Below are 19,401 nucleotides of genomic sequence, written 5' to 3'. Positions count from 1 at the left end.
TGGAGGTAGCTGCATCCTTACCAACGAGTGCGGAGTTATGTCCCACTACTCCACTACGCCCGAGGAGGTAGTAAAAATGGTGCAAGTGGTTGTGTTGTGTCCCTACCACTCACACGGCCGACTTGAATTCCCAGCTCCTAGCTTTGGCCTGGCCCAGCCCTGTCTGCTATGAACATTTGGAGAGTGAACCAACTGATGGAAGACCCCTCTTTGTCTCTCTCCTGCTATCTGTCTCCCTCCCTGTCTGTCACTCTAGCTTTTCAGCAAATCAATCAGTCGTTTGAAAAAAAAAAAATTAAATATTGGACTCGTTCTATCATTCCTTTAAAAAACTTAAACATCAGACACATACATACAGACACGTAGCCTGGAATAACACATACCAAAATGAATGTTGTGATGCTTTCTTAGGGATGTGAGATTATGGGTGACTTGTTTACTAGAGTTGTCAGGGTTTTTAGAATGAGTATTTATTACTGTTATAATAGAAAAAAATTAAAGGAGAAAATGTCAACACAAATAAATATGTGGAGACTTTGTTTTTATGAGAAATTGTATATCCAGAAAATTATTCCAGATGGAAAGATGTGAACATGACATTTTTAATTGAGTGGTGCCAAGTGTCTGATTAGCAGTCAGTAAATGTTGAACAGAAAGCCGAACCAAGTTCAGGTCTCTCTGAAGACTCATTGGGAAGGATCCAGATCTGTTCTTATCACATCACTTCTCTGAAAAAGATTTTGTTTCTTACCAGACTTGAATGGAGTTCTTCACTTAAAAATCCCACATGATCGACTTATTTCTGTTGGGTTGTTTGACAGACCGCCTAGACATTCGAGCAGCCCGGATTCTTCTGGATAATGATCATTATGCCATGGAAAAACTGAAGAAAAGAGTGCTGGAGTACTTGGCTGTTAGGCAGCTGAAAAATAACCTGAAGGGTCCAATTCTTTGCTTTGTTGGCCCTCCTGGAGTTGGTAAAACAAGTGTGGGGAGATCAGTGGCCAAGACTCTGGGTCGGGAGTTCCACAGGATTGCACTCGGAGGAGTGTGTGACCAGTCTGACATTCGAGGACACAGGTAGGATACCTCTGCCAGTTTGATTTCTGACTTCCCTTCTCATTTCATTGAAGATTTATGCATGTATGTACATATGTATACGTGGGGGGACTTCAAAAGTTCATGGTATCCGGAATTATAAAATGTTTATGTTTGCACAAAAAGCTTTTAAAGTCCACACATGGTTTTTCCTTAAAACTTATTCCCCTGAATTTTTTCTGAAGACTCGTCACTCTATGAGCGATTTTGTTTGAAAAGCATCAAGATACAGATCCGCCCTCCCTTGGTTCAGTGTCTGAATGCCTGCACCAGTGAGGCTGGGGCAGGTGAAAGACAGGCGCCAGGTGTCCTGTATGGGCGGCGTTGCTGAGCCAGCTGCTTGAACCATTGCTGTCAGGGCGTTTCCAGGACTTGGCTAGCGTGGGGCCTCTAAGCAACATGGTGTGCATCCCTGCTGACCTCGATTCTTGTGTGACGGTGGGTAACTGCTTTATGCTTCAGCTTTCTTAGAATTTCATTTGTGACGATGTTATTTATGATCAGATTTGATTGTATCTTTACATTTGTCTTGGAACAGTAGCATTCCATAAATAATGGCCCATATCTGTAAAAAAGAATTGCGCTAGTTTAGGAAAATAGGAGATAAAGAATCTCTGACAACATGTTTGTTTTGCTACAATTTAAACTTAGTAAGTCTGATTTGTAGCAGTGAATGTGAGTAATGAGAAAGGTTACTGTAGTTGTTGAGGGTTTATCTTTGAATTTTGTACTATGAAAGCTGTATTATACTGTAGGGACTGTGCCTCCGACTGATCTGACAGTGTTAAAGTCACATGTCCGTCGTTTGGTTTTCTCTGACCCCTGTGTTCATGATTGAAAGATCTCTTAGGAAGTATTTCATGTAAGGACTTCATAGCAACTGTAAGTTGTGAGAAAATGTAGCTCTATAGTAAAGAACACTTTAAAGTGTAGTGTTCTAAATCTTTAAAAAAGTTTAGCGATAGTATTTGTTGTAGCAGTTGAACTGCAGCCTGGGGTACCTTCATATCATCATGGCTGGATTTCAGTCCCAGCTCTGCTGCTGATTGCAGTAGTGTGTGCTGTGGTGATGGCTCACGAAGTTGGGGCCCTGCCACCCACATAGGAGACCCCAATTAAGTTCTAGACTTCTAGCTTAGGGTCCAACCCCAGCAGTTGAACATGTTTGCGATGTGAATCAGCAGTTGGAACACCTCTGTCTCTCTGCTTTCCAAATAAATAAAAATTTAAGAGAAGTTTAAACATATAGGTATACTGAATTACCTGGAAAAGAATGTGATTGCGTTATTAGCATTTCCTGATTGCATCATTCATAGGGAGAGAGGGAATCTTTTCTAGAAACTTTTTTATGAGGAAGTTATTTTGTTCTCTCTTACTTATTTACACTCCTTATAATAATAATCCTAAGATTTTAATAAATGGCCTGAGAGCGGTTCATATCTGAGCAGAGAACTGAGAATATTGATTTCTTTTTGTTATGAAGCAAGTTTATTCTCCTAAGCACCACTAGAGGCTGTAGTTGCTTTTTGTAAAGACCAGTCTCGGATAAGCTAGGGCCTCATTTTTGTCATTTTAGCTGTAGAGCTTTTGAAATATATTTCTTGTTCACCTAACTTGATTTATACCCTTAGTTGTTTTTTATTTCTTTTCCTGTCTGTGACACAATGCTGTACAGGAGTTCAATGGTATTCAAAAGTATGCTTACGAAAATTGTATTGTGTGGGATTGTTGTCCTAGACACATGGCATGTAAACAGTTCATCCTCTCCATAGTTGTGTTGATTATTCAGTAGGACTTGCAAAGCACTCATTCAGTGCCTGGCACCAAGTGTGCAGTCATTAAAAATTAGCTTAGTATTGTTTTAATTTCAGATTTTCGGTATAACAGATTCATATTTATAAGCTTCAGTATGGCTTTTTAAATTGTATTCTAAGTCCTGCTGTCAGTATCGTTTAATCTGTGGGCTAAATGTGAGGGGAAATGTATCTGTTGCCTAGTAGTGGTGAGCAGTATGTCATGGCTCTTGTCACAGCTTATCAGCATCGTTGGATTTAAACAGAGCGTGCTTTTAAATCTGACATAAAACTTGTTCTGATTTTTTTTAAGCTAGTGTACTTTGTGACTATATTAAAAGAAGAGGGTGGCAGCCAGTATGTGCTCCTGCCCGAGGAGGTGAAGGGCTGGCAGAGAGGTGGGGAGTAGGAAACCCGGAGCATTGTGGCCTAGCCATGGGCGGTGTCTGTGGGAATGTGTTGAGTTTCATGTGACGGTTGAGGCATTTAGGAAACACCCAGGTCTTGGCATTTGAAGATTGGTCACATGCTTACAACCAGAGTTCATGAAAAGTTTTGTTTTTCCCTTTGCCTCTGAGTAGGCACCACTGTTCCACAGTCTTAAAATAGCCCAGGAAAAACAGAGCGGCTCTATGTCATCTTGCTTATTTTTTTGATTTTGTATCTTGCTTACCCTGTTTTTCCATGCATGGGACTCCAGCCTTTTGCTGGAAGTACCTGTTTATATGAAGGAAGTTGCTAGTAAACTGAAAGTTCAGTTAAGAAACAGCCAGGAGTGTATTTTTAGAGTTAAGTGGTAATGAGGAAAGAAAAAGCCAGGGTGAGTTTACACCAGGAGAATAATAATAGTCTGACCCCACATTGTTGGCTGAGGAGCAGCTTGAAGAATGGGTGATGCTTGCGCCCCAGGCTGCCTGCTGGAGTTGCAGTCCCCTCGATGCTTCTCTCATCTCCACCAGGACCCTTCCTGCTATCCATTGTTGGGATTCAAACTTTTAAATATTGCATTTAAACAACTTAGGATCTCATCACAGACATGAGATGAAATGTCTCTTTTAGGATATAGGTTTATGAACCATGTTTTCAAAATAATCTGTATTTCATCAGGATTTTTAAAAAAAATTTTTAAAGAAATTTATTTGAATGGCAGATTACAGGGGATAAAGGAGACAGAGATTTTCCATCTGCTGGTTCACTGCTTAACTGGCAGCAAAAGCCAAACTGTGCCAGTCTGATTTGGGGGATACAAGTTTGTCTGGCTCCCTCACGTGGGTGGCAGGGGCCCCAAAATCTACTTTATTCTTACTGCTTATCATGCACATGAGCAGGAAGCTGGATTGCAAGTGGCGAAGGCAGAACTAGACTCAGTGCCCATGTGGGATGCTTGGCCTGTCATGCTACAGGGCTGGTCCCCATAAATTCCTACTGTCTTTTCAACCCCCTCTCCCCCTCCCGTTCCACACCCAACTTCAGGCAGAAATGAGCTCCTTACATGTCCTGAGTGCACTGTTTCAATAAATAACCTCCAAAAAGCTGTGGAAATTGAACTTTGTTAGGACTTTGTCCACATATTCTTCCAGACAGTTCAGAATGTCACCAGTCCCTGAGAAGTGGGTTCCAGTTCCTGATAGATCTTGTTTAACTGTTGGTTCCACATTGTGCTGCTTTTCTACATTTGCATTGTTAAGATGTTCTGTAGACATTTCTTGTTAAATTGTAAACTTTTCTTGTTAGCAGCAGCACACTGATTTCTCTGTCTTTCAAGGCAGAGAACTCTAAATGTGCTTTTATCTTTTTCAAAATCCTCTTTAACTTCTACTAGGGATAATCATATGAGATTATTTTTTCTTGCATATTTTCGACTTCACTAACATAATAAGCTAATATGTACTCAATTGGAAAATTGTATTAGTTGACCACGCCATATTTTTTCTTGTTTATTTTCTTAAAAATAAGTTGTACTTTAAAGATGTTAGAATAAATTGACAAATTAAAAAAATTTTTCAAAACCCCTCACCTTGAAATGATGTAGAAATTTGACAATCCTTAAAAGACGTTATGAGGGAACAAATTTCCATGACCACAAAAAATAGCCTTATGTAAAAACTCAGCTGCTAAAAATGTAGACAGTTCTATCAGGCTTTAAGTGTCAAAAAACTCATCACAAATGGATGCTGAAGGTCTTTACCTCGGTTCTTTTGTTCTCTGAGTTGACAGAGTCCTTGGTTGTTGGGTGAGTAAAGGGGACAGTGGTGCTGATGCGAAGGCAGGGCTTCCCTACACTGTTTGGGGAGCCGGTGGATTGTCAGCAGTGCGCTGGGGTGCCCTGGCCTCTGTGCCATCTTGGTGTTTAGGGCTGTCTGACAAGCTGCGTGGGGAGTGCCTGAGAGGTGGCTGCCGGCCTTGGGTGTCTTCTCCCTGGTCTTGGCTGTGTACGTGATGTTTTTCTACAGCTGGGTCCTAGGCACCTTCCACTCCTTCACCCAACACCGGAGTGCGGGAATCCCATCTTTGGAGCCAGTAGGGTCTCGGCTGGTAGTAGAGTAGCCTTCGTCAGCCTTTGGGGCCAGCGAGGTTGGGCCTGGCTGTCACACATGCTGCCTGAGCCCTCAGTGTGGCTCTGGAGGGGTTGGCACTAAGGAGCCCTGCATTTTGGGAAGCACTGGGAATGGCGCCACTCAGCCACATATCTGCTGCCCCGCACTGCAGCTCCATGGGGGCCTGTGGCATTGGCACCTGCATGCTCTTTCGGCCCTCCTCCACACTGAACTCCCCAATCCCACCGTCTGCTAGGCTAGGTGGGTAATACCTGGTATTGTCGCTCTTCATAGCGGTCTGATGAACGAAGATGTCTTCTTGCCTGATGAAGCCATATCTGAACTGGACATTGAACCATATCACAGTTCCCATAACCTTGGTGGCCATCAGCTTCTTGTGCCCTGTGGTGGAGGGCTTGGACTCAGCAGCAAGCTGCTTTGGCTCCACCTTTGCCTCAGCCTGGCCACTCAGGCTGGCAGTGCAGCTGACCAGTGTAGGCAGCGGCATCTGTGCTTCCTCACAGGGTGTCTTGAGCAGCTAGGGGTGCTGCTCAGGGGTTTGCTCTCTGCTCCCGCTCCCAACTGCAGCACATCCATCTGCTTCCTGCAAGGCTTCAGGCAAGTGAGAATCTTGGGACTATGCAAGCAGTCCCTGTCCTGATCCCAGCTTAACTTGTCTTGTGAATGCTTCACCGTGCTCTGCAGGGCCTCTTCCTATTTAGCTCATCTTGTTGCATGGCCAGCAGCGTTTCATCACCCTCCTGCTGGAACTTGGACTCTGGCACTGAAGAGCTGTTGGGATCTGTCTTGGTTTTCTTTCAGCTCTGCTCCCCAGTGTGGAGCTCCTCCCTCAGTGCACAGGTAGCCACTTCCTTCTTTGGGACAGACATGGCATCTTCCTGTTGGAGCTTCCAAAGTTGTTCTTTTCCTGAGCTCAGTCTAGGCTTTTCTCCTGTTCTTGTTTGTTTCTCAATATCCATCTGTAGTGCAGACACTGCTTCTTCTAATTCGGTCATGTTTTGCTGCAAAATCCTGTTCTCTTCTTTCTTGTGAAGGGTGTCTTCCAGTGTGTGTAGCTGGTGAGTTTTGGCCTTTCCTTTTACTAGTTTCTCTAACACATGTGGATTCTTCTTCAGTTTTCTGAGTTCTGAAGACTTGGTCTTTTCCAGTCTCCAGTGTTGTAGTCTCAGCCAGGGTGTTACAGAGTTTTCTCATGATTTATGTCCAAGTGTTATTCTCTGTCTCTTTCTCTGCCAGCTGCTTGTTCAGAGAACGTAATTGCCTATTTTTGGCATTCATGAAAATGCCTTTATCTTTCATTAATTTTGTCAAATATGCCTGTTTTTCCTTTAGTTGTCTATTTTTGTGAAGACATCTGCTGGTTTGCGTCTCCAGTGTGGTGGTGTCATTCTTTGAAGAAACCATTCTGGGTATTTCTTCCTTGAGATGCCTGATTGTGGTTTCTTTGGTTGCCAGAGATGTTTCTAGTATTTCCACGGCTTCTTCAAGGCCTTGAGCAGGCTCACCCAGAACAGGCTTTGTCAGCTCTGCTGACTCTTCTGTGAATGCTCTCCGACTGGAGGCCTCTAGTAAATCTTTCAGGTATCTTGGAAAATCTTCTTTGAGGAGAATTGCCCAAGAGAGTCAAGGACTTGGGCAGATTCCTGTTTGAACTTTCTAGATCTGGTGTCAGTCTCTTGGATATTTTGTGCCAAGTATGTGTCTATGGCTGTGGGTGACTTAACTGCCCTGGAACGCTTAGACAGCATCCACCTCATTCAGACAGTCCCACAAAGTACCACCAGAGCAAAGCATGCTGGGACTTATATAGGCAGCTCACAATGGGCGTTGATTAGCAACAAGCTGTTGCCTAGAGATGCCAGAACTCGGGCATGGTCCTCTGATGCCCTAGACTAGCCCCTTGGACTTCTTGGCTTCTCTTTCTCAGCCCCACACGAGCTCCCACCATGCTCTGAAAAATTCCTGAATAAACCGTGCTTCCCCCAAATTGCGTGAGTAAGTATCAGTATGAAAAATTCAGGAACTGGCATTCTGACATCCGCGCCCACAACCCCTCTGTTTCAGTGAGACCCAGTGTCAGGGCCGAGTCCCAGATCCCCTCCAGAGTCCAACTTCCCACTCGTGTACACTCTGGGAGGCAGCTAGTGATGGCTCAACTGTCTTGACTCCTCTCCACTGGTGGGAGGGAAGGTTGGAGTTCTGGATCCTGGCTTCCATGTGACCCTGTTTGGGCTATGTGGACTCAGGGAGAGTGAGCCCTTAACAGGTGTGTGCTGGTGCTCTCTCTGCTGCTTCTCCCATCTGGAGTTAAGGTAGCAGTCGATAGCCAGGAGGCGACTCTTGAAATTCTGGATGGCTTTGGGGAAGAGTTGTAAGAATCATGCTGAAGGAACTTCTCCAGGAGAAACTGCGTGGGGGCTGCCAGCAGTGTGTGCTCACTGTCAGGAGTGCAGACATACTGAAGGGGCAGGATGGGTGCCAAGCTCTCTCCCATCACCGCTGTTGATCTGATTGGAGTAGTACATGTGGTCAGCAATGGCTATGAAAGGTTTCTTCACAAGTAGTCCGAGTTGGAGTCTGAAGAGGTGATTGTGGCAGCTCAGATCCCCGGTGAGGAAAGCAGAGACGACCATCAGACAGAGAGGAATGAAAAGGAGAGAGGGGAAAAGGAGAGAGGGAAAAAGGCAAGATGGCAGGCAGGATCCCAGAGAGGGACAAGGAAGATTAATATAAGGAGGCAGAGGAGTAGGGCTTAGGGTGGGGCAGCAAGGCAGTGCCAACTGCACCTGTAGATCAGAGAGGGTGGAACCTGGCTCCACAGACCCCTCCCCAGGCCTGGCCAACGGGCGAGGCAAGAACTGGAAATGGGGAATAAAGAGAAGAAGGGGAGGGCCCCCTGAAAGGAGGAGGAGCGACCTGTGGAGTCGAGGAGACATCCGGCTGGGGTGGGGCGGGCACAGAAAATGCCAGCGCTCGTTTCACACATGAAGGTGGGGGACACGACAGGATAGGACAAGTCTTCTGGGGGTTCAGTAAGAGGGGAGGCACCCCACACTGCCAGGTCGTTCAGAGGAGGAGCGGGAGGCTCAGTCTGGAGCCTGAGCTGCGGTTTCCAGATTGGAGTCTCCTCCTGGGTTCTGGCACCAAATGTAATGGCTGATCCAAGTCCCCATTAAAAGAATCCACACAGAATGAAGGTTCAGCTCAAAGCGAGCTTTATTGGGAGTACTCCCGGTTGAGGTTCACTGGTCCGGCACAAACTCAAGGCCAGGGAAGTCACATCAGTTTGTTTTTTTTTTTATAAAACATACTTATTGCTGTGTCTCAAATCACAGCTGATATTAACTCTTTAGTTACATTATTAGTTGTTCAGATGATAAAATTATATCAGTGTAAGAAGTTTTTGGCTCAATATTCAAATGAAAAAAACAAGTGGTTTTCAATTGCTGCCTAAAACGGTTGAGGTTAAGCAGTTAATTATTTGTTAATTATTTAATTTTTTAATAATTATTAGTTCCTACAGAGGAAAAAAAAGGCTTAAGCAACATACATTTACTGTATTTTTAAAATCTTAACACAGTAGTCATATGTAGTGTAAGTACTGTCCTCCTTACATCATAGGTTTCCATGTAGCTCTTCTTGGCCTCTCTAAAATAGATACATTTAAAGATCCCAGACTACATCCCCAAATAGAATAGGAATAAGCCTATTTTTTCTTCAGTAATATGACTGCAGTCACTTATAACCTTACTGTTCTCTAAATGGATCACTTACTGTCTGCGTTCTCCTTTAATGATTAAATAATACATCTTCCTAACATTTCTGACGTAATAGCCATGGGGATACTATCGATACCAGTGACACATCTCCTAAAGTGAAAAGTCAAAATCTAGAACAGTCTAAACTCTAAAAATTTTTGAGCACCAGCATGATACCAAAAGCTGGAAGTTTGTTTCCTGGCCTCATGTGGTGGATTGTAGTCAAAACTCAAGCACCTAAAAATATTGTAGGACGCTATCTTTTGACAATGTGTACAAGGTTGTTGTGAGACATAAATTGGTTTTGTGCTCTGAATCACAATGGGTTCTATCAAGATATTCTTTTATATGTATGCAAATATTCTAAAATCTGAAGAAAATCTAGAATCAGAGACACTTCCAGTCAAGATTTTTGGGTAAGGGATCTCCAGCCGGTGTGCACAAAGTCCTCCCTGTGTCGGGTGGACAGTCTACTCTGTGTCTTATACTTGTGTCATTCCGTGATGCACATTCAGCACAGGACCCCACATGCTCTGTACTTTCTGGGTGTCTGTTGAATTCAGAACCTGGAAACTTCATTCATTATCCCTTTGGAAATCATACTGTGCTTTAGATGAGTATACCCGTGCAGATTATCCCAGGAAGGTTTTAGAGTCATTGCTAGAGGCCTAACAAGTGGATGCTTTTTTTAACACACTGTATGGAAATCTTAGTTCTTTGGTCTGTTTTTCTTTTTGAAATCATTAGGATATTGTTTAAGTTTATCACTTGTTCTGTTAGAGTCCGGGCCAAAGCCCCCAGATGTCAGGGTGCGAGCTAGTCAACCCCCAGAGAATGACAAAGAGTCTCACTGGTAATGCAAACAGCAAACAGAGTTTATTGCGCCAGCATGCTGGGGTCAGACCGCACTTGGGGCACGCAGGCCAGCCAGGCCGGGCGGTCTCGAACAGCCCAAGACAGTAGCTTATATAGGCTCTTTGGGGCTGGGAAATACATCAAAAGTAACAACCTTAGACATGTTCATAATTTTAGGGCCTTCAGGCACAGGGAGCCTGTTCCTTTCCCATACCCACTATCTTTATGGCTCATCCCATTCTCACACTCTTATCTTCCTCCTGTTTTTGGGACCGGAGAAGAACTGTGCCCTTGCCTTCACAAAGTTGCAAGGCAGCAAGGAACAGATTTATCGCTACAGCGGAATCCTCCCAAAGTCCAGGCACCTCCTGGCCTAGCAAAGTAGCAGTTGTTCAGTACAAAGGAATCTCACACTGCCCCACAATAACATTTTACCCACACTCTAACAGTTCCACCTTGAGACACACACACCCCTCAATGTTGGTAGAAAACTTTATAGGAACAAAAATCCTTATGATTTTCTATCATAGAAATAAGTTTTGTTAACTTACATTTTCTGCATTTTTCATTGGGTGTTGTTTGTTCTTTTTTATTCAGCAGTAAAATTATCCTGCCCTTTTAACATTAGAACACACAACCATTTTGTGTTACCAACTTTGTAAATATAATTTCAATGCCTTGTGTATTACTTATAAGAGATCTTTAATTAAATAGGCAGGAAAAACTGGTAGAGAAATGTCCATTCTTTCCCTCTCTTTACATTTTGGGAAAGATGTAGGATGCGTCTTGTTCTGGTTTTAATGTGTCACTGGCAATAACAAGTTGACCAGGTTTCTGGATACATAGGTATTTTGCAAAACAAAAAGCCATTGATTACCACTGCAAATAGAAGACATTATAATTATCTGTAATTGGTTTTTGAAGTTTAAAACTCATTTTTTTGAAAAATGAAAAGTGTAGACCCTTTGCATTTTCTGACAGATCTGTGACTTGCCTGCTACAGTTTTAAGAAAAATATGAATGCATTTTTAAATTAATCTCTTTCAGTTTTATGAAAAATTCTCATTAATTATGTATTCAGACAGAAGAAGTCATTGAAGTGATATGTTTGCCAACTTTACTATACTGTGTTGCTTTTCAGATATTGTATCATGAGCAAGCAGCAAATAGAAAGGATTAATATTCTTAAAACAAAATTCTGATTTCATCTAGACTGGAATAAACTGTGAGTGTCTTTACCAAAATGGCTCTCATATTTTCTGTATTATCCCCAGATAAGCCACAAAACACTAATATTTGTAGGTTTTCTAGGATTTGCTTATTAGTTACAATGAGGCAGGAGATAGAGTCATGGAAAAAGTAAGTCAGTTCTCACTGCCAATTGATTTTGATTCTGTCTTAATAGTGAAACACAGTGTTCAGCATTTACCTACTTAAACATTTATAAAGGTTCCACCAAAGGTATGTGGATAACAATAACAACCAGATGTAGACATAATGCTTTTATTTCTCACCATCTGATTTCATATTCTACATGTTTATTCAAAGTATGTTTATTTTTAGCCAGTGAGTTGCATGTTTTTAAGTATTTATTTTTTATTGAAAAGCAGATTTATACATAGAAGGAGAGACAGAGAGAGATCTTCCATCTGCTGATTCACTCCCTAAAATGGCTGCAGTGGCTAGATCTGAGCCAATCTGAAGCCAGGAGCCAGGCGTTTCTTCCAGGTCTCCCATGTGAATGCAGAGACCTAAGGACTTGAGCCAGCTTTTGATGCTTTCCCAGCGCATAAGCCAGGAGCAGGATTGGAAGTGGAACAGCTGGAACTAGAACTGACTCCCTCCCATCTTGGCTACTGGTGCTACAGGTGGAGGATTAGCTTATTACAAAGACACTGTGTGAATTGCATGTTACTGTGACTTTTGGCAAAATACAGAATTAAATAGAAAAAATGAAAATCAGAATATACTCACATGAGGGTACTTCAAAAAGTTTTTAAAAAATGAAATTAAGAGATAAATATGTTTTTTTCTTGGGAGAGGACCTGGGCTACATGCTGCCACACAGTCTGGGTCACTTAGTCACCTGGCCGCTTAGGTCACTCAGTCTGGCTGGATCAGGACGAGGGGTATGAGTTACATGAGCTGGAGTCGTCACCAACCTGGGCTGGAAACAAGGCCTGGTACCTAGGTCATGGGGCTACTCACAGACAAGGGTCATCTGTTGGGACAGGGTCTGGGGCCCTAGGGCATGGGACCACGTAGGCAAGGATCAGGAAATGAGGATCAGTTAGGTAGGGGACACAACCATTGACATTGATTGGAAATTCTCAGGTTCATGGGATATATCCATTTCATGAATTAGGAAGAGATTTCAGAACCCAAGGTGGGCAAGTCCAATGTCTCTAATCAGCTAGAAGTAGTTCCAGAAGATGTGATGAATCTGCATCCTTCAGCAACCCTTAGGATTAAAGGTTGGAAAAGTCTGATCAGGAAGTGAAATGACAGAGCTAGCTAACTAGCTTTGGGTTACAAGTTGGAAGACACACCTTCCCTGTCCTGTGTAAATCCTGTCTGCTTCTCTATCCATGAAATGACCCCTTCCCCAGGATGTACTTTCCCTGGGCAGTAAGAGTGGTTCCAGATAACCATTCGTCTTCCAGGCTCATAAGAAACCTGGCAACAGGGAAGGGTATGCTGTCTCTTCCTTAGGAAACAGGGTGCAAGGTTTGTACCATCTGTGAAACGTGGACTTAAACCAGAATAAGTTCGCATAGACCCAGAATTCATCCCACCAGTTTGCATCAAAGACTAACCTGACTGTAAGACTTGTACTGGCTCCCTGCTCATGGTCTGGGAAAGACAGCAGGGGATGGCCCAAATACATGGACCCTGGCCACCAACATGGAGAACCTGGATGGAGCTCCTGGCTCCTGACTTCAGCCTGACCCCTTCCTAGCCGTCTGCGGCCATCTGGGGAGTGAACTGACAGATAGATCTCTCTCCCTCTCTGTGTAGCTGTGATATTCAAATAAGAAAAAGAAAAATTTAGAAATTAATGCATAAGTTTGAAAATTTGTGCATGGTTTCTAATAATATGCCTATCCCTTTTTGAAGATTTCCTAAGACACGAACTTCTATCTGCTATCTATCAATGTATAGCTGTCTTCCCAGGATCACTTCCTGCCATGTTGGATTTCTTGTTTTCTGTGTCTTTCTCGTTCTTGGTTTATTCCATCATTTTTGTGAAGTAGGTTTCTGAGAAAACTTGTGTGGGTAGTAAATGTTTTTAGATTTTGTGCAAAAATCAAAGTTTTTTAAGTAAAATATTTTTTAAAAATCTTCCCATAAGTTAATCATTTAACCAGTTAATGATAAACTGGTCATTTTTATTTCCTCTTATTTTTGAAAGAAATACACTTTCCAGTGAAGGGCCAGGCCACTTGCCTGGGAGTCAGATGCACTACTTCATTTACACTCCCAACAGTGTGGGTTCACTAACTGCTTGATGTGAATTCTCTGATCCGATGTGAGTCATATTGTGGACCTCTTCAGCAGCTTCTGAGTGGCGTCGTAGTCACTGTCCCTTGCTGACCTCTCCACGCATGGTGCCCATGTGGTGGTACCTGTGACTGAGGAGCTCTAAGAGACTTGAGTATGCATAGTGCTATGGAAAGATATTTTTAAGAGGTACTTCCCTGCCTGGGGCAGAAATTGAAATAGGACTCAAATTCAAGTACTGTTGTTTCTTGGCTGCTTTTTCCATGGAACCAAAATTAAATATAAAATAGCTGTTACTGGTAGCACCTTTGGAAAGCTTACTGTGTGACAGCCTCTATGCTGTAGTCTTCTCCTGTGTTCTTTCCAAATTCTCATAAAATCCATGAGGTTGGCACTGTTATGCCACTGTGTAGAAGAGGAACCCAAAGTAGTATACAAGGATTTGTAGCACCTTCACATGACGATGCAGGGTTGCTTTGGGTTCCTACTTCCTTGAGCCAGTGAAGCACAGTGTGGGCACTCTTTATCCAGCAGTCAGTTTTCTGTTTAGACCAGTCTGTCATCACAGTGCCTGCTGACATTTCAGAGCAGGTACCCATAAGCAGGCATGAGATGTGTTGTAGGCATTCCGTTATTGGAAACGTCACTTTGTGAACGGTGATCAGGAGGGCTACTTAGAATTGTCATTCACAAACAAAACAAAACAAAACAAAACAAAAACAAAACAGTGTAAAGGGCGACAAGTGGTGACTGCAAGTTGGAGAAGCTGGTGGTACTAGATTGTGACCAACGTTGAACTCCAGATCTGTTCTGTAGGGAACAGGTGTGCACATATTCTGTAGGATCTAGGAAGCACTGGGAAATTTAGGAGGAATTGGTTATGCATAGTGGCTGATATCTGTGTTTCTTTTTTTTAATGCTTCCCCCTTTAAAAAAAAAGATGTGCTTTTATATGAAAGGCAAAGTTAGAGAGAGGAGGAGAGACAGATGGATCTTTGGTGTGCTATTTCACTCCCCAAATGGCCCCAAGGGTCAGAGCTAAGTTGATCCAAAGCTAGGAGCCAGGAGCTTCTTCTAGGTCTCCCACATGGGTGCAGAGGCCCAAGGACTTCAGCCATCCTCTACTGCTTTCCCAGGCCATAATAAGCAAGGGACTGGATCAGAAAGTAGAGGAGCTGCGACATGAACCAGCACCCATGTGGGGTGCTGATGTTGCAGGTGGAGGCTTAACCTATTACATCGTGAAACCAGCCCTATTTCCTATTTTTTATGCCTGTCTAGAATATTATTTTCTCATCATGGCTGTAGGTCTCAAATTCAGTTCTGTTTTTTGGAGTCCATCCACAAAAAAATAAATAAGCAAGTAAGTAAATAAACAACAGTTAGTCCAGCAAGAAGTGATTCTTAGAAGCTTTGAGATTAAAAAAAAAAATCCCTTGCCTATCAATCTTAAAAATCAGAGTAATGGAAAAATCTATTACGTAATCTAGAGAAATAATTTGAATTTATTAATGTTGGGTTTTACCCTTTATTCTATTCTGCAATCTAAAATGTGCTAATCCCTTATTATAGCAGAACCTTGCTCACTGTGTCTGGTTCCAGGGCCTTGGTCACCTTCCCTGGATGAAAGGCATTCCCACGATATTTTAAAAGCTTTCTTGTCTTTCCAAAGGTCACTCTATTTATTCTGTCCTACTTTATGCCAGTCATGTGGCAGAATTCAGGGCTGCCCTGTGAATCGGCTTTGTTACAAATCCTGAGATAACGGCTGCTGCTCCACTTACACTGCTGCTTCTGTAGTGGGCAGGCAGCCTTTATGTCTGTTCAGGCTTAGCATTTGCTTTGCACCTGGCTTAGGGAACAAGTTTATAATTAAAATTACCAATTGTTTCTTAAAGTAAAAATTTAGGAAAAAAAAGAGTCAGTTTCATAAACAACTTTAAAATAAAATCTCTGTGAAAAAGTTACTTTTATTTTCAATTTGATAAGTATACCTGTTTTTGTCTCATGCCATACTCTGCATCTGTCATAATTATTCAGGTGATTATTATTCAGATATGATAATGTAACCTCTAATTTTATTGCACTCGACAAATGCTGCTTAAACTTGATTGTGCTAGTTAGTACACATGAACTCAATACCATTTTATGTGAAAGACCACAGTGGGAGAAGGAATTTTGGTGTAAGTAATCTTAACTAAAAATCTGCTTAGGGGCCCGGCGGCATGGCCTAGCGGCTAAAGTCCTCACCCTAAACGCGCCGGGATCCCATATGGTCGCCGGTTCTAATCCCGGCTGCTCCACATCCCATCCACCTCCCTGCTTGTGGCCTGGGAAAGCAGTTGAGGACGGCCCAATGCATTGGGTTCCTGCACCTGTGTGGGAGACCTGGAGGTTCCAGGTTTCTGGTTTCGGATCGGCGCAGCACCGGTCGTTGCGCTCAGTTGGGGAGTGAATCATCGGATGGAAGATCTTCCTCTCTGTCTCTCCTCCTGTCTATATATCCGCCTTTCCAATAAAAATAATAAATCTTTAAAAAGAATCTGCTTACTGCAATTAACAACAGATGAAACCTCTGAAAACGAGTTTAACATTTGTGTGTGTGTGTGTGTGTATGCGCGCGCACGTGCCACATGCTGAGTGGCGCTTTGAACTAATTTTAATATCCATGCAGAGAAGGATGTTATTCTTCCCATTGTCCCAGGACAGACATTTTAATATGTTATAAGGTGCTTCTGTCAAAATTCTAGAAGGCTGTGAAACACCATAACAAGCATGGTAATTGAATCTGTAATACTCTTGAGACATTTTAAAATCAAAAAAGAGTGAGAACCGTAACTGTGAATCAAGTGCAGTATTGCTTCGATTTGTTTAAACAGAAATGACCTGTTGTTCTTCCAGTATCATAAGCAATATGCAGCCACAATAAGTAGAAAACAAGATAGAAATTTAGTCTGATAATTCATAGAACCTATTAAATGTGCACAGGGTCTTTGAAAAGTTTGTAGGAGATGTGTATTTAAAAAAAAAAGACTGTTTGCAATGCTAGTTTTTCTGTCTTCACCTGTACTTACCATTTCATGATCTGTTTAAATATCAAAGAGTTAAAGTTGTAACTTTTACTAAGGAACTGTGCTGTCGTGTTATTACGGGGAGAAATGTTTGGAGGACAAAATGGGGAAGAAGACAGGGAAGAGCAAGGATGAATCCCTGTATATAAAACTGTTTCATGGAAAACAAACAGAAAATCTATGTGTGGATTTCAGATTTATTTGCATCGGAATGAAACTTTTAATTCCAATTTCCACGAACTCTTTGAAGTCCCCTTGAGCAATCCCTTTGTGCTGTGTCCCAGTAAGAGCTAACCCGCCCCTTTGCGGTGCTGAGTTGTGGTTTCCCGAGGATGTTGCTCTTGCCATGGTGTCTGACTGCGCTGCACGCGCTGCTTGTTCTCTGCAGGCGCACCTATGTCGGCAGCATGCCCGGTCGCATCATCAATGGCCTGAAGACTGTTGGGGTTAACAATCCAGTGTTCCTGTTAGATGAGGTTGACAAGCTGGGTAAAAGTCTACAGGGTGATCCTGCAGCAGCTCTGCTTGAGGTAAGATTCTGTGCTCACACCTGAAGAGTATGGGTGAGAGTCGGTAATCTGCACGGAATATGCACATTGGCGTGCATTGACCTGGGCACAACCATTTTGGCACAGACTGAAGTCTGAAGCAGTCTGATTCACTGTGACCTGGAGGTTTATTTTTCACTTTATGCTAAGTCCACTTACTTTACCTTTGTTTCTTTTTTGTTTTGTTTTTATTAAATAATTGAACAAAATTGTATGCATGGTAATTACATACAGACAAGCAATTCTACAAAATTATTACCAAAACAAATAAAAACAAAAACCTACCAAGCAGCTGCCAACACCTGAAGTTCTCCACTTCTTGCATACTTTACTTCTTGAACTTTCATTGATTAGCTTCATGTTCAAAATAGTATGAGTGTGTTACTATCTCTTGAGTTTTTGTTTTTGAGCATTATCTATAAAATTCTCTTTGTAGAAGATGATGGCATGAATTTTGTTCCACATGTATTATTTTTATGCCCCATATCTTCCAATATAAATTCTATCTTTCATTATTATTGAATAATTATGTTTGTTATATAACTGCTTTCCATAATGGAACCACGTAATGAATGTTTTTTTTTTTTTTTAAGATTTTATTTGAGACACAAAAAGAGATAGACGCAAGATAGAAAAGGAAAGGCCTTCTTTTCTGTAGTTTACTCCCCAAATGGCTGCAGTGGCCAAGGCTAGGTCAAGCTGAAACCAGGAGCCTAGAACGTCATCTGAGTCTCCCATATTGGTGGAAGGGACCCAAGTACTTGGGCCATGTTCTGCTTTCCTGGGTGCATTAACAGGAAGCTGGATTAGAGAGTACCCAGAACGCAAACTGGTACTCCAATGAAGGATGGCAGTGTCTCAGGCAGCAGTCTGGCCTTCCATTTGGCCTTGTATGAGCTGGTGAATATTGCAGTCCAGCCCACCCCACACCCTATTCAGGGTGCACATTCAGGTGCTACTGCCTTGACCAGTCCAGACTGTTGTCGGTTCCTTAACCTGTGATTGATGGCAGGCTCCTTGGTCACACCTAGCTTAGTCCATCACCACCCCTTCTCTTGAACTAACCAGTGGGGCTAGAAATTCCACAGGGTTTGGCCCACACATCCCCCACAGAATCTTCCCCTAGATATGGTTCTCTAGCATGCTAGTTAATGTTGTGGCCCTGCTTGATGTGACCTGTCTTCTGACCCACCATCATGTCAGGTAATAGGCTATGCTCCTGCTAGACAAGGCCTGAGTCTTAGGTTTTGCATGGACCAGTGTTCGGTGGTCAGCATTGTTCAGTGATTACAAGTTCTTCAAAGGATAAGTTACTCTGTCATTGGGAATCTATAGGATTGATTCACATCCCAGAAGCACAGTGGGTTCAACGTGAAGCTACATAAGCAGCTATTCAAAGAACCAAACCCCAGAGCTCAAGCCAGGTGGCCAGCAGGCAGAGCCTGGTGCCAATTGGTGCGCTGGCAGGCCCGGGGACAGCTCACCACGTGCACGTGGTGGCTGGAGTCAGGGATCTGAGCTTGAAGACGCCCTGGCCTGAGACCCACCAGCAGCCAGTGGGCTGCCAGAAGTTTCAGCCCCCAGGCCCAAGGTCGTGCCCCTCCCCAATCCTATCTCCTGCCCAATGATGGTGGTAGGTGTGCCCTGTGCCTGCCCGAGCCCCTGAGACCCCCCCTCAGTGTACTCACCCCCAAGGGAGCAGCCCCTGGACCCCAGGCAGGCCTGGAGACAGCTTACCACATGCACGCGGTGGCTGGAGTCAGGGATCTGAGCTTGACGATGCCCCGACCAGAGACCCCTTAGCTTTATTTTTAAAGCAACATTTCTATAAGTTGATCTTTGCAAATTTTTTTTTGTCTGCATGTTACATGGTATGAATCTTGTTCCGTGACTATGGTATATCCTTTTATTTCTGTGAGAAATAGACTGAAATATTTTGAAAGCAAAATTCACCTCTCCTAGGGCTGGGCATGCAAATGGTACCCTCAACCCCAATGGCTGCTTTTGGCTGGTAGGGGGAGGGGTGCAGCCCAGCCTGGCTGCCTAAAGAAGCCATCCTAAGACAAGACGAGACGAGACAAGACAGGACAGGACAGGACAGAACAAGACAAGACAAGACGAAAGAAAGAAAACAGCAAAAAAAAAAAAAAACATTCTGGCCTGGCCTGGGTATGCAAATGGAACCCTGAAATTCCACTGTCCTCCTTTGGGTGGTGGGG

At 43.1% G+C, this 19,401-nt stretch overlaps 1 protein-coding gene across 3 annotated transcripts in view; it reads left to right on the top strand.

Moving 5' to 3' along the window:
• LONP2 (lon peptidase 2, peroxisomal) overlaps window positions 1–19,401 on the top strand; it is a 113,743-nt gene that overhangs the window by 27,822 nt on the left and 66,520 nt on the right. For 2 of the 3 annotated variants that reach the window (XM_058673994.1, XM_058673995.1), the window contains 2 exons: window positions 822–1,080; window positions 17,023–17,164. In XM_058673994.1, coding sequence (XP_058529977.1) covers window positions 822–1,080; window positions 17,023–17,164 — 401 coding nt within the window. Of the gene's footprint in view, window positions 1–821; window positions 1,081–7,340; window positions 7,445–17,022; window positions 17,165–19,401 lie in introns of those variants that run through there. The other variant, XM_058673996.1, reaches the window with a different exon arrangement.

This window comes from Ochotona princeps, chromosome 16 (assembly GCF_030435755.1).
Source record: "Ochotona princeps isolate mOchPri1 chromosome 16, mOchPri1.hap1, whole genome shotgun sequence".
Classification (NCBI taxonomy): domain Eukaryota; kingdom Metazoa; phylum Chordata; class Mammalia; order Lagomorpha; family Ochotonidae; genus Ochotona; species Ochotona princeps.
Note: the sequence above shows the minus strand (reverse complement) of the source record. Positions and strands in the feature narration are given on the sequence as shown.